The sequence below is a fragment of the Geotrypetes seraphini genome, chromosome 7 (genome assembly GCF_902459505.1).
Source record: "Geotrypetes seraphini chromosome 7, aGeoSer1.1, whole genome shotgun sequence".
NCBI classification, from domain to species: Eukaryota; Metazoa; Chordata; class Amphibia; order Gymnophiona; family Dermophiidae; genus Geotrypetes; species Geotrypetes seraphini.
The window spans coordinates 161894819-161909511 of record NC_047090.1 but is presented as its reverse complement, the minus strand read 5'-3'; the positions used below and the strand labels follow the sequence as shown (position 1 = coordinate 161909511).

The following is a 14693-nucleotide window of genomic DNA, read 5'->3' as shown; positions in this document are numbered from 1 at the left end:
CTGATTGCCTCAGAGCTGTCTGGGGCCATCGAGCACTTGCAGCAGGCTTCGACCTCGACGGCTCCGGCCTCGAGGGCTCCGACCTCGGCGGCCTCGGTCTCGACTCCCTTGGGTGCCGGGGCGGCACCGACCTCGGCCCCGACCTTACCTTCGGCCTCGGGGGCCCCGCCTGAGAGAAGCGTAAGACCCCGTGACAAGGTGCGCAGGGTACGGCGGATCTCCTCCTCCTCTTCCTCGAGGTCCTCCCGGGGCTCCTCACCCTCGGGCCGGCCTCGGGCGAGGCGTCCGAGGAAGCCCAAGCGTTCGCGAGGTTCTCCTCGGCGACGTGATCGCTCCTCGCCGCTTGGGGGCGAGGCCTTGCGGGTCTCGGAGCTCCGCCTCGACAACCTGAGGCTGCTCCGTTCCCCCGCGAGAGGGGGTTCACGTGATTCCTCACCAAAGAGGAGGGGGCGTACCTCGGTGCCTCGTACACCTGGGACCTCTCCCAGGGGTTCTTCGAGACGTAGACGTTCCCCGACCCCCTCGAGGCCGTTGGATCTGGCCTCTTGGGACTCGGGGTCCGGTAGGGAACCGCGCTATTCCCACGAGGCTTCCCCCTTCTGTTCGGCGGAGAGGTCGAGAACCCCTTCACCGCCCCCCAGACCGTCCTCCTTCTCCGGTTTTGTGCAGGACATGGCACGTGCCTTGGGTCTGGACCTCATGGCTGGCTCTCAATACACCAAAGAGTTCCTCGAGGAGCAGGACCTTCCCACTCCCCCGAGGGAAAACCCCCGACTTCCTCTGAATAAGGTCCTTCATCAGACCTTCCTTAAGAACCTGTCTTCACCTCTTACGGTCACAGCGGTGCCGTCTAAGATGGAGACAAAGTATAGGACTATACCACCCAAGGGATTCGATAAGGCTCAACTCTCCCACCAGTCCTTGCTTGTCGAGTCGGCGCTGAAAAAGACACAACCCTCCAGAGTTTCTGCGGCGGTCCCGCCCGGCAGGGAGGGTCGGACCCTGGACAAGTTTGGTCGTCGCCTCTATTCGAATTCCCTCATGCCAACCAGGGTTCTCAATTATGCCTTTACATTCTCATCCTATTTACGTGGCATGGTGAAGGACCTCCCTCAGTATCGCGAGGCCCTGCCGGATTCCCATAGGGAGGGGTTTGCCAGGTTTATGTCCAACCTGTCTCTATTGCGCCTGTACCTGTTTCACGCTGTGTACGACGCTTTTGAGCTTGTCTCGAGGGTGTCGGCATTTGCTGTGGCTATGCGCCGACTAGCGTGGCTATGCACCCTCGACATGGATTCTAACCTGCAGGAACGCCTAGCGGATTTACCTTGCGTGGGGTCCGAATTATTTGATGAATCCCTTGAGGCGGCGACCAAACGGTTGTCGGAGCAGGAGCGCTCGTTGGCCTCCTTGGTCCGTCCGAAACCTCGGGCCACGCAGCAGAAACCCTTCCGGCCTCCTCCGAGGCGTTACCCTCAGAAGTCGACGCCGGCCTTTTCTAGGCCTCCGCCACAGCGTCCACCTCAACAGGGAAGAGGGGGACAAACGAAACCTCCGGCGCAGGGTCCGTCCAAGCCAGCGCCGTCCTTTTGACGGGCTATGAGGATGGGGCTGGCCCCCCTCCACGATCGCGCCGGACCCCCTTCCCATAGGGGGTTGACTCCGGTCCTTTTATGCGGCTTGGACCGAGATAACATCCGACGCTTGGGTGCTCCGGACCGTCTCCGAGGGCTATTCTCTCAACTTCTGGTCTGCGCCGCCGGAACAGTCACCGGGGGCTTGCCCATACAATCGGACCCAGCTCCCCATCCTCATGGCGGAGGCCAGGGCCTTGTTGAGGCTTCGGGCGGTGGAACCTGTACCCCCCGATCAGCGGGGGCGGGGGTTTTACTCCCGTTACTTTTTGGTCCCAAAAAAGACCGGGGACTTGCGCCCCATTCTAGACCTCAGAAAGCTCAACAAGTTCCTGGTCCGGGAGAAATTCCGTATGTTGTCGCTCCCGGTATTGTATCCTCTCTTGGAGGAAGGGGACTGGATGTGCTCCCTGGACCTGAAGGAAGCGTATACCCATGTTCCGGTGCATCCCGCCTTCTGCAAATTCTTACGGTTCCAGGTGGGCGAGCTACACCTACAGTACCGGGTCCTCCCCTTCGACCTGGCTTCGTCCCCTCGAGTCTTCACGAAGTGTATGGTGGTAGTCGCTGCAGCCCTGAGGTCTCGGGGGCTTCAGGTCTTCCCCTACCTGGACGATTGGCTAATCAAGGCCCCAACCAGGGAGGGGGTTATCTCAGCGACCCTACAGTCTATCGCCTTCCTTCAACGACTGGGGTTCGAAGTGAACTTTCCCAAGTCACAGTTGTGCCTGACCCAGTCACTTCAGTTTATAGACGCAGTGCTGGACACTGTTCGCCTCTGTTCGTTCCTCCCCCCTCCTCGTTTGGAGGCTTTGGTTCGGTTGGGTCGTCTGGTTTCTCGGCTACCTGTTGTGTCGGCTCAGCGCATGATGATGCTTCTGGGCCACATGGCGTCTACGGTCCATGTCACTCTGAGAATTCCTCAGTGGACTCTGGCCTCTCAGTGGCGCCAGGATTGCGATCCTGTCTCTCGTCTCATAGCGGTGACTCCTTCTTTGAGACGATCGCTCCGTTGGTGGACCGACTCTTCGAATCTTTCCGGAGGTTTGCTCTTTCTCGTCCCTCCGCATCGCAAAGTTCTGACCACGGACTCCTCGGAGTACGCGTGGGGGGCCCACCTCGACGGTCTGCGGACCCAGGGCCTGTGGTCGGCAGAGGACTGACGCTGTCACATCAATGTGTTGGAGCTTCATGCCATCTTTCTGGCGGCTCGAGCATTCTGCCACCTACTCCGCGATCAGGTAGTCCTCGTGCGAACGGACAACCAGGTGGCCATGTATTATGTGAACAAGCAAGGTGGGACGGGCTCTTGGTCCCTTTGCGGGGAAGCCCTGTGCCTTTGGGAATGGGCAATCTCCCAGAACATCTTCCTGCAGGCGGTCTATATCCAGGGAGAACGGAACTGCTTGGCAGACAAACTCAGTCGGCTTCTCCAGCCGCACGAGTGGTCACTCAACTCCAGAGTCCTGCGCGAGGTCTTCGACCGCTGGGGGACTCCGCAGGTGGATCTGTTTGCCTCTCCGGAGACTCACAAACTACCCCTGTATTGTTCTCGGATGTACTCCCTGGACCGTCTCGAAGCAGATGCCTTTCTTCTCGACTGGGGAGGGAGGTTCCTTTATGCGTTTCCTCCTTTTCCTCTGATCTTGAGGACGTTGGTTCGTCTCAAATCATCCAGAGCCACTATGATTCTCATTGCGCCTCGGTGGCCTCGTCAACACTGGTTCTCCCTGCTTCTTCAACTCAGTGTCAGGGAGCCTCTGCTTCTGCCTGTGTTTCCCTCTCTGCTATCTCAGAGTCGGGGTTCGCTGTTGCATCCCAATCTTCAGTCGTTACACCTGACCGCTTGGTTCCTTTCCCCTTGACTTCGGTTCCTGTTTCTCAGTCGGTGAGGGAAGTTTTGGAAGCCTCGCGCAAGGTCTCGACCAGGCTTTGTTATTCCCAGAAATGGACCAGGTTTTCCTCCTGGTGTTCCTCGCGTCATCTGGATCCGGATTCGGTCCCGGTGTCTTCGGTGCTGGACTACTTGTTGCATCTGTCTAATTCGGGCCTGAAGACGACATCCGTTCGGGTGCATCTCAGTGCCATTTCTGCGTTCCATCGTCACTTGGAAGGACGTTCTCTTTCGCTTCATCCTCTGGTGACTCGTTTCATGAAGGGTCTAGTTAATGTTTGTCCTCCTCTGAAACCTCCTCCCGTGGTCTGGGATTTGAATGTTGTCTTAGCTCAACTGATGAAACCTCCCTTTGAGCCTATCGACAAGTCTCTCCTGAAATTTCTTACTTGGAAGGTGGTATTTCTGATTGCGCTCACATCTGCTCGACGAATTAGTGAGCTGCAGGCTTTGGTTGCGGACCCACCCTTTACAGTGTTTCATCATGACAAGGTGGTTCTCCGCACCCATCCTAAATTTTTACCTAAGGTTGTGTCTGATTTCCACCTCAATCAGTCCATTGTTCTTCCTGTGTTCTTTCCTAAGCCCCACTCCCATCCTGGTGAGACGGCGCTCCACACGCTTGACTGTAAGAGGGCGTTGGCATTTTATCTCCAACGTACCAGGTCTCATCGGAAGGTTCCTCAATTGTTTTTGTCCTTTGATCCTAATCGGTTAGGACATCCTGTTTCCAAGCGCACCTTGTCCAACTGGTTGGCTGCTTGTATTTCTTTTTGCTACGCTCAGACTGGTCTTACGCTCCCGGGTCGAGTCACGGGGCATAAGGTCCGGGCGATAGCAGCTTCTGTTGCTTTCCTCCGATCTAATCCTGTGGAGGACATATGTAAAGCTGCCACTTGGTCTTCGGTTCACACGTTCACCTCCCACTACTGTCTGGATGCTTTGTCCAGAAGCGACGGTCGGTTTGGCTAGTCGGTGTTACGGAACTTGTTTTCCTAAATTGCCATCCTCCCACCAGCCCTTTTTTGGTTGGCTTGGAGGTCACCCACATGTGAGAATATGCTGCCTGCTTGTCCTGGGATAAAGCACAGTTACTTACCGTAACAGGTGTTATCCAAGGACAGCAGGCAGATATTCTCACAACCCGCCTGCCTCCCCGGGGATGGCTTCTTTGCTAGTTATGGAACTGAGGACCACGAGGTGGGATGCGCCCTCTAGTGGACGAGAAGGCATGCACATGCGTGGTGCAGTGTAGCAAACTTGAAACTTCAATCAAGTTTGCTTGAAAAGCTGTCCGCGCTGGGGCTCCGTAGATGACGTCACCCACATGTGAGAATATCTGCCTGCTGTCCCTGGATAACACCTGTTACGGTAAGTAACTGTGCTTTTTGTAGTCTCTTCACCCCTCCCCCCTTTTCCCTCTCCAACCCCACACTGGCACTATGGTGTAAACAAAATAAACAAAAAAGATTTTCCTCTCTCTTGTTAGAACATAAGAACATAAGAATTGCCACTGCTGGGTCAGGCCAGTGGTCCATCGTGCCCAGCAGTCCACTCACACGGCAGCCCTTGTGTCAAAGACCAATGCTCTAAATGAGTCCAGCCTCACCTGTGTACGTTCCGGTTTAGCAGGAATCTGTCTAACTTTGTCTTGAATCCCTGGAAGGTGTTCCAGTTTTCTACCACTCTCTGGGTGAAGAAGAACTTCCTTTTGTTTGTTCAGAATCTATCTCCTTTTAACTTTATAAAGTGCCCTCTCATTCTCCCTACCTTGGAGAGGATGAACAACCTGTCTTTATCTACTAAGTGTATTCCCTTCAGTATCTTGAATGTTTTGATCATGTCCCCTCTGTCTCCTCTTTTCAAGGGAGAAGAAGCCCAGTTTCTCTAATCTCTCACTGTACGGCAACTCCTCTAGACCCTTAACCATTTTAGTCGCTCTTCTCTGGACCCTTTCGAGTAGTACTGTATCCTTCTTCATGTACAGCGACCAGTACTGGATGCAGTACTCCAGGTGAGAGCGCACCATGGCCCGGTACAATGGCATGATAACCTTCTCTGATCTGTTCGTGATCCCCTTCTTAATCATTCCTAGCATTTTGTTCGCCCTTTTCGCCGCCGCACATTGTGCGGACGACTTCATCGACTTGTCAACCAGTACTCCCAAGTCGAGAGAAATGGCCTACTGAGAACAAGCCAGCACGGTTTCTGTAAGGGAAGGTCGTGCCTAACGAACCTTCTGTACTTCTTTGAGGGAATAAGCAGTCGGATGGACAATGGGGAGCCCATAGACATCATTTACCTCGACTTTCAAAAGGCTTTCGACAAGGTGACACATGAAAGGCTACTTAAGAAGCTGTGGAGCCACGGGGTGGGAGGGGATGTGCACAGATGGATCAAGCACTGGTTGTCGGGTAGACTGCAGAGGGTTGGAGTAAAGGGCCAATATTCTGACTGGTGGGGAGTCACGAGCGGTGTGCCACAGGGATCGGTGCTGGGGCCTTTACTCTTTAACATATTCATCAATGACCTGGAAAAGGAGGCAAAGTGTGAGGTTATAAAATTCGCAGACGATACCAAAATGTGCGGCAGAGTTAGGACCAGGGAGGAGTGTGAGGACCTACAAAGGGACCTGGACAAGCTGGAAGACTGGGCAAACAAATGGCAAATGCGCTTCAACGTGGACAAATGCAAGGTCATGCATATAGGGAAAAAGAACCCGTTGTTCAACTACAAATTGGGGGGGGTATTGTTGGGAGACAGCAGACTCGAGAGAGACTTGGGTGTGCTGGTGGATGCATCACTGAAGCCATCTGCACAGTGCGCAGCAGCCTCGAAAAAAGCCAACAGGATGCTGGGCATCATAAAGAAGGGCATAACAACCAGAACACGGGAAGTCATCATGCCATTGTATCGAGCGATGGTACGTCCGCATCTGGAATACTGCGTTCAGTATTGGTCACCGCACCTCAAGAAGGACATGGCGGTACTTGAGAGAGTCCAAAGGAGAGCAACAAAAATGGTAAAAGGGCTGGAACACTGCTCATACGCCGAGAGGCTGGATAGGCTGGGGCTCTTCTCTCTGGAGAAAAGGAGACTCAGGGGAGATATGATAGAGACATAGAGGGGCATAGAGAGGGTGGATAGGGACAGATTCTTCAGACTGAAGGGGACAGCAAATACGAGGGGGCATTCTGAGAAACTGAAGGGAGACAGGTTCAAAACAAATGCAAGGAAGTTCTTTTTCACCCAAAGGGTAGTGGACACTTGGAATGCGCTACCGGAGGAAGTGATCAGGCAGAGTACGGTACAGGGATTCAAGCAGGGATTGGATGGATTCCTGAGGGATAGAGGGATCGTGGGGTACTGAGTAAACCAACCTGGTCGTGCATGTGCAAGACCGGAGGGCTAGGACTTCGATAGGAGGGCAGAACTTAAATGGGAAACCAAGGTGGCAGGGGAGCCCCTTCTGATGATTCAGACAGGCCTTGACCTGTTTTTGGCCACCGCGGGAGCGGACTGCTGGGCAGGATGGACCTGTGGTCTGACCCGGCAGAGGCACTGCTTATGTTCTTTTCTGGGGGGTCTCTCTAAGTACCGCCCCAGACATCCTTTATTTGTGTATGAGGTTTTTGTTACTGACATGCATCACCTTACACTTATCCACGTTGAACCTCATTTGCCATGTCACTACCCATTTCTCGAGCGTGGTTATGTCACGTTGCAGGTCTTCGCAATCCCCCTGTGTCTTCTTAGGTGTATTCGTATCATCTGCAAATTTAATCACCTCACTCGTCGTATCAATTTCAAGATCATTTATAAATATGTTGAAGAGCATGGGTCAAAGCACTGAGCCCTGCGGCACCCCACTGGTGATGCTCTTCCAGTCCGAGTATTGTCCATTTACCCCCACTCTCTGTTTCCTATTCTCCAGCCAGTTTTTAATCCATGTGAGTATTTCACCCTCGATTCCATGGCTCGCAATTTTCCGAAGTAGTCGTTCATGTGGAGCCTTGTTGAATGCCTTTTGAAAATCCAGATATACAATGTCGACCGGGTCACCCTTGTCTATCCGCCTGTTTACTCCCTCGAAGAAGTGCAGTAAGTTCGTCAAGCAAGATCTTCCTTTGCTGAAGCCGTGCTGGCTGGTCCTCATCCAGATCGTGTCCGTTAAGATGATCAAAGATGCGGTCCTTTATCATCGCCTCTACCATTTTTCCTGATACCGAGGTCAGACTTACCGTGTCTGTAGTTTCTGGATCTTCCCTCGAACCTTTTTTGAAGATCTGCGTAACGTTGCCACCTTCCAGTCTTCCGGAATCTTTCCTGATTTGCTCGACAGATTGACTATTAGTTGAAGCAGTTCAGCTATAGTCCCTTTCAGTTCCTTGATGACCCTCAGATGGATGCCATCTGGTCCCGGGGATTTATCGTTCTTAAGCCTATCAATCTGCCTGCATACCTCTTCTAGATTGATCATCAGCCCTGCCAGTTTCCTGTCTTTGTTTCTAGCGTACAGCCTGTTGGGTTCCGGTATGTTGTGTATATCCTCTTCGGTAAATACAGACGCAAAAAATGTGTTCAGTTTGTCGGCGATGGCTTTGTCCTCCTTTAGCACTCCCTTTATTCCATGGTCATCCAACGGTCCCACCACATCCTTCGCGGGTCGTTTCCCCTTAATATATCGAAAGAATGGCTTGAAGTTTTTCGCCTCCTTGGCTATTTTTTCCTCGTAGTCTCTCTTGGCCCCTTTTACCGCCTTATGGCACCTGTGTTGATGGTGTTTGTGCTTATTCCCGTTTTTGACCTTTTTCATTCCTTAAACAGTTTTCTTGTCTCTGATGACAAGAAGACTTTGTTTAAGGTCCTAGCTCACGCTCTGTTAGGTCCTAGCTTGCTGTCTTAACAACAGCTCTGGGAGGATACACATTTCAAATCTGACATACTATAATCACAAAATAGAAAATAAAATTATTTTTGCTACCTTTTGTTTTCTGGTCATTTTATTATTCAAATCATGTTGGTCCCAGGCTCTGGTTTCTGTTTGTCTTCTGTTAACTCACTAGGGTCTCCTGCCCATTTGCCCTTTCTTTCCACTGCCATATCCAACATTTCTTTCCTACTGTCGTCTTTCTTTTTCTCTCTCTCTCTCAAACCTCTCTATTCCCCTCCATACAGTATCATTTGAAATATTTCTTTCTCTCTGTCCAACATGTCTCCCTTCCCTCCGCCATATGAAGGATTTCTACCTCTGTTGCATTCCCTTCTCTTTCCCCATGTGCAACTTTCTGTCATTCCCATCCCCCTGTGCAGCACTTCCCAACCGACATCCCCCCCCCACCCGGGAGATCTAGCATACTGTTGGGTCTCCTAATGCAGTAGCAGTGATGGTGGATGACTAGCAGCCAAAGGCTCTAAACAGGCTGTTTTCCCTCTGCCTGTCATCAGTGACGTGGCAGAGGGAAGGCCCTGGCAGGGCAGGCCATGAGCATTCTGTTCAGAGCCTGCAACTGTTAGCTGTCCGCCACCGCTGCTGCTTTAGGAGGCCCTGGAGGCATACCGGGCATCAGTGGGGAGGGGAGGGGGGGAGTGCTGTTCACTGAATTGGTGAGTCAGATTTTTTTTTTTGGGGGAAACAAATCGATTCAGATAGATTCGCCAAAGTGAATCGATTTTGAATCAGCAAATCAGGCAGCACTAAGAAATACTTTTAAAATAAAGGAATAGGATCAAGGTACGAATAGTGTCAAATTATTTGTATAAAATTTGTAGTTATGTTTTTACGAATTGGAGAATAGAGGTAGTTAAAACTATAATATTTCAGTAAATTTATCTTCACCCCCCCCCCCTTTTTACAAAGCTGCGGTAGAGTTTTCTATCGCAGCGTGGAGCACCAAATGCTCTGATGCTGCTCTGACACTCATAGGAATTGTATGAGCAGCATTGGAGCATTTAGCACTCTGGGCTGCGGTAGAAACCTCTATCACTGCTTAGTAAAAGGGAGGGGTTTGTTTAAGCAAATAATAATAATATATATATATAATAATATAATATATATATATATATTATATATATATATATATAATATATATATATATACTTGTCTTTAACATTAACGGGTGCTAGAATAGATGTGTCTGTCTGTGTTTCTTTATCTCTCTCTCCTTGGCTGCTGTCTGTATCCTTCTGTCTCTCTCCCCCCCCCCCCCGAGCAAAGCTGTCTGCCCCCAGCACACACCTCTCCCCAAAGCAGCCCCTTTCCCTTTCCCTCTCCCTAACTGTCTCTCCATGGCCCTTTTCTGTCTTCCCCCCCCAGAGCAAAGTTGTCTGTCCCCAGCACACCTCCCCCCCAAAGCAGCCCCCTTTCCCTCTCCCTAAACATGGCCCCTTCTGTCTCCCCCCCCCCCCGAGCACAGCTGTCTGTCCCCAGCACACCTCCCCCCCCAAAGCAGCCCCCTTTCCCTCTCCCTATCTCTCCATGGCCCCTTCTGTCTCCTCCCAGAGCAAAGTTGTCTGTCCCCAGCACACCTCCCCCCAAAGCAGCCCCCTTTCCCTCTCCCTAACATGGCCCCTTCTGTCTCCCCCCAGCACACCCCTTCCCTCAAAGCAGCCCCCTTTCCATTTCCCTCTCCCCCTGGCTCCCGGTATTGATCCCCTTCTTACCCTCCCTCCATCCCGGCGTCTTCTGGCCTGCTCCTCTTCAAAGCAGCCTGCGATCGTGGTGGCCGGCTTTAGCGAGCCTAGCAGGCCGCTCTCCAACTCGGTAGCACGTTCCCTCTGACGCGATCCCGTGTGTTAGAGGAAGTGTGATACTGAGATTGGAGAGTGGCCTGTGAGGTTCTTTAAAGCCGGCCACGATCGCAGGCTGCTCTGAAGAGGAGGATCAGTGGCGGCGGGAGGTGACGTGGCGAGGATGCGGGCAGGGAGAGAGCACAGTCGCGGATTGAGGGCAGACGGCGAGTGAGGGCGGGCGGTGACGCGCCGACGACAGAGAGAGAGCACAGTTGCGCGCCTTCTGTCCACCGCACGCGCTTCCAGCCCCTGCAAGCGCTGTGAGGTGTCAAATAGAATACTGCCACAGAAGCACACCTCACGGCGCCAGGAATTACGAATTTTCAAGAGCGCATGCGTGCTCTAGGGTTTTATTATTATTGATATATATATATTTTTTTCAAGGCAGCAATTTTGAGCTGCCAGTACCAAAAGAATATACATGAGTAAACTGAGCAAATGTCAGTTTTATAGCTTAGTTAAATGTTAATGAGCATTAAAATATTATCACCCATTATACGTAGTATACAGTATTTTAAAACTATTTCTCTTCTCCCTGCCCAGGAGTTTAAAAAAAGAAAAGAAAATTTTTTTTTAACTTGAAGTAATTTGTTCAGGGCAATTTGCCAAGCAAGCAGTTTGTTTGAACTGTGCAGCTTTGTCAGCTGATCCTACTAGCTAAGAAACCCAGCCTTTGCTTAAAAGTAACAGATGAATGGAGACTAAAGCTAAAGCCGATCAATGTACAAGCCTAATGTATAGTGACAGCCAATCAGGGCTCTCTTTCTATTTGCAATTTTTAGTGTCATTTTAAGTTGCTGCCTGTAGCCAATCGGATGTCTCCTGTTTACTGACATCACTTTCTAGCCAGTTCCTTCCAGCTGCAGAGAGCTTCAGTTTGCCCTTTTTTTTTTTTTTTTTTAAACTAAAATGGAGGATGGTTTCTTGCCTTAAGGATTACATTGCTTTCTTGCTGGATTCTAAATGTTGACATGTAATAAAGCTGGCAGCAGGATGGTGGTGGATGCAGGAAATTCCAATGGGCCTTTTCAGCCCATCGCCCTTTTATACATTAGAGGTAAGTCGTTAGTGTGTGTTTCAGCAAATTGCAGCTCTCTGTGTTTTAGCTAATAAATAGCTTTTGTGATCCATAGATAAGGAAAGCAGGAAGTTGTCTGTAGTAAAATGAATTCCATTTTGGTGTATGCTTAGCAAAATAAGATGAAGCATTAGGGGGTTTTTTTGTTTATTATTTTAATGGTTCCTTACAAGTTTTAAGTAATCTGTGCATGCATAGTGAAAAGCTGGTTTTACTGCTTTCTGCTGTGTCTTTTCCCATCCCCCTTCCAAGCCTGTGCTGATGTCAAAGAATATGAAGTAACTCTTCCAGAAAGGTATTGGCTGAGGGAAACCAGCAGTTTCATATTTATGCTGCACAGTGTATTGATAATTTAAGTGTTTTGCAAGGTAGCAAAGGTTTCTTTGTGTAGTAGAATTACTGTGGTTGTGAGTAAGACGTCGAAAAGTATCTGGTATAAATAAAAATAATGAACAAGAGGACTTAGAAAATATATTTTTGTAAGAAGTGTGTTTTCTCCTTGAAAAATGTGCATTCAGAAATAAATTGGTACCTGTCTGTTAATGCTCCTATGAACATTTAGGTTAAGTTGTTTGGTAAAATCATTGTATAATAGACAAGATATTTCATATTTTGCAATGTTTTTTTCATTATTGGTTGCAGTATATTACACAGGAGGTACTCATGAATATTTTTGGGTTTAGTGAGCATTTCACCCATATTTATTGTAGTGAAACAAGAAACCTATTATAATGATCTCCTGCTATACTGCTGTGTTTCTCAAATGTTTTATAGGTTGCTACTCACCGCCCCCTCCTTTTTTTTTTTTATTCTGTTCATCTGCTCTGTAATAGCTCCTGCTCTCCACCTCCCAGAAGAGTGAAATACGACTGCAATTAGTTATGTCAAATCAAACCTCTTGCAGCCCCTTCAGCCCAAGTGATTCATTCTGTGCCCCAGTAGCAGTGACCACATGCACGCCCACTAGTTTGGGAGCCACTGCTATAGTAAATAACCTGGGCAGAAACTTAAGAATGTTTTTTTTCATGTTCAAACAATTTCTCTAACCATTATCCTTTAAGTGCCATTCTATTTCTCGTCTACTACTTCTTTTTTTTTTTTTTATTTATTTATCAAATTTTTACATGTTATAAATCAAGTGTCCACTTGTACAGAAAGTTGAAGAAAAGCAGGAAAATAATACTCAAAAGTAAAATACATGGTAATCAAGTAAAATAAAATTTTTTTTTAGCTTAAATTCAGCTCAAGTCCTCAAAATTAGATCCAAGAAGGATAAGGCGGACTTAGTAACAAATACTAACAACTATCAATTCAAATATTAGGAAAACAAGATCTCTTGGCTGAGGAAGGATATCATTATTCAAATGCACTTCACTTTGATTTTGATTTTCCTTCATCCAGCCGAGTTCCTACCAAAAAGGCTGTCAACTGGAATGGTTCAAAGAATACATATTTCTTCATATGGTATTGTATTACACATTTACAAGGGTGTCGAAGAAAAAAAGTCCCACCAAGAGATATAGCTCCTGGTTTCAACAAAAGAAACTCTCGCCTTCTTCTCTGGGTTTCCCGTGCCAAGTCTGGAAACATTAATATTTTTTGTCCAAGAAATTCTTTCATTTTGTTTCTAAAGAACAATCTAAGCAACCAGTTTTTATCTGGGGCAAGAGCCACAGTAAGAAGCAATGTTGCCGGAGATGCAAGCTCTCTATCCGAAAGTTCCAAAATTGCTGAAACATTAATTGGTTGATTATTCTCCTGTTGTTTAGATGGTGATTTAATAGGTTTCATTGGTAGGTAATATACTTGAGTAAGTGGTGGTAATGTATCCTCTGGAATACCCAAAATCTCCAACATATAACGTTTCAACATATCCCTAGGCGTCACCGAGGGTATCTTAGGAAAGTTAATCAGTTGGAGATTATTATTACGCGAAAAATTCTCCAAAGTTTCCAATTTTCTACGCATATTTGTATTATCTTTTATTATTGCTTCATTAAGCTGTTTTGATGCTTTTAATTCCTGTTGTATATTCTCAATAGAATTCTTAGATTCACCAATTTCAACTTTTATATTTTTTATCTCAGTTTCTTGAAGAGTGATTTTATTTTCCAGCTGCAAAAGCTGGGGCTTGACAGACTTGGCTAGGTCAGCCACCAAATCCCAAATTGAATCCAGTGTTACTTCTCTGGGTTTTTCAATAACATATGAAGAATTAAAAGTTTGAATAGTCTCACCAGTTTTCAGCTGTTCCTGGTAATCCTTCTGCTGGCCTGAAGTAGTCCCTGATGTTTCCAATTCCTCAGTATTCTTTGGACTCACCTGAAAACTTAGGGAGTCCATCTCCACGCTCCCCTAACTGTTCTCCCTGGCCTCCGAGGGTAGATGTCTGCCTTCTACCGGCAGCTCCTCCTCTCGTGGGGAGCTGGTAACCTGAGGAGGTGGGGGAGGTGCCCTAGCGTCGGGGCTCAGCGTAGTCTCCAGCCCCAAGGAGATCGCCTCATTCCCGCCCCTCTGTGGCGTCTCCAGCGGGGGCACTGACGCTGCCGGGACATCCTGCATCCGACGCAGGAGTTCTTCTATGTTGCCGAATGAGGGGACCGCCGAATGCCGCGAGGCTCCAGCGGCGCTGCGGCCTCTCCTCTTCGGCATTCTGAGTAAGTAACTCTTTCCAAAGAAAAGTTTTCAGAAAATCTCCGGCGTGCTGCTCAGCGTCCGGGACCGTCGGCCATCTTGGATCTCTCGTCTACTACTTCTATTTATCATCTCTATAGCACTGAAAGGCATACTTGGTGCTGTACGTGTAACATTCAATAGATGGTCCCTGCTCAGGAAAGCTTATAATCTAATTTGGACAGGCAGACACAGGACATCTCAGGGTTGGGGAGTTTCTTGTAGAAGGAATGAAACAATAGAAATAGGTATCTCTCCTACATTTTAAATAATAAAGTTAAAATGTTAAATGGCAATATTTTTCATTTTATTGGGTTTTCATTTTGATTGCTCTTGTTCCAATGCCCTGTATTAATGTTTGTGTTATACTTATGTACCTGTTTTGTTTCTGATGAGAGGTAGAAGTGTGTTTGGTTATTAATATTTTTGCCATGGACATTTTATTATTGTTTTCGATAGGCAAGCTTTCTTTTATCATAAGTTTAATTTTAATAAGCTTTTGTAAAATGTGCTATCTGTATAAGAAAAAATAAATACCGTATTTGCCGGCGTATAAGACGACTTTTCAGTACCTTAAAATCCTCCCCAAAGTCGGGGGTCGTCTTATACGCCGGGTACTGTT

At 48.5% G+C, this 14693-nt stretch overlaps 1 protein-coding gene across 2 annotated transcripts in view; it reads left to right on the top strand.

Moving 5' to 3' along the window:
- PPP2R5C (protein phosphatase 2 regulatory subunit B'gamma) overlaps window positions 1-14693 on the top strand; it is a 322861-nt gene that overhangs the window by 81854 nt on the left and 226314 nt on the right. Inside the window, exon 1 of one of the 2 annotated variants that reach the window (XM_033953399.1) lies at window positions 11231-11377. The exons of the other annotated variant lie outside the window; for it this stretch is intronic. Coding sequence (XP_033809290.1) covers window positions 11284-11377 — 94 coding nt within the window. The 5' untranslated portion in view covers window positions 11231-11283. Of the gene's footprint in view, window positions 1-11230; window positions 11378-14693 lie in introns of those variants that run through there. 2 annotated transcript variants of the gene reach the window in all.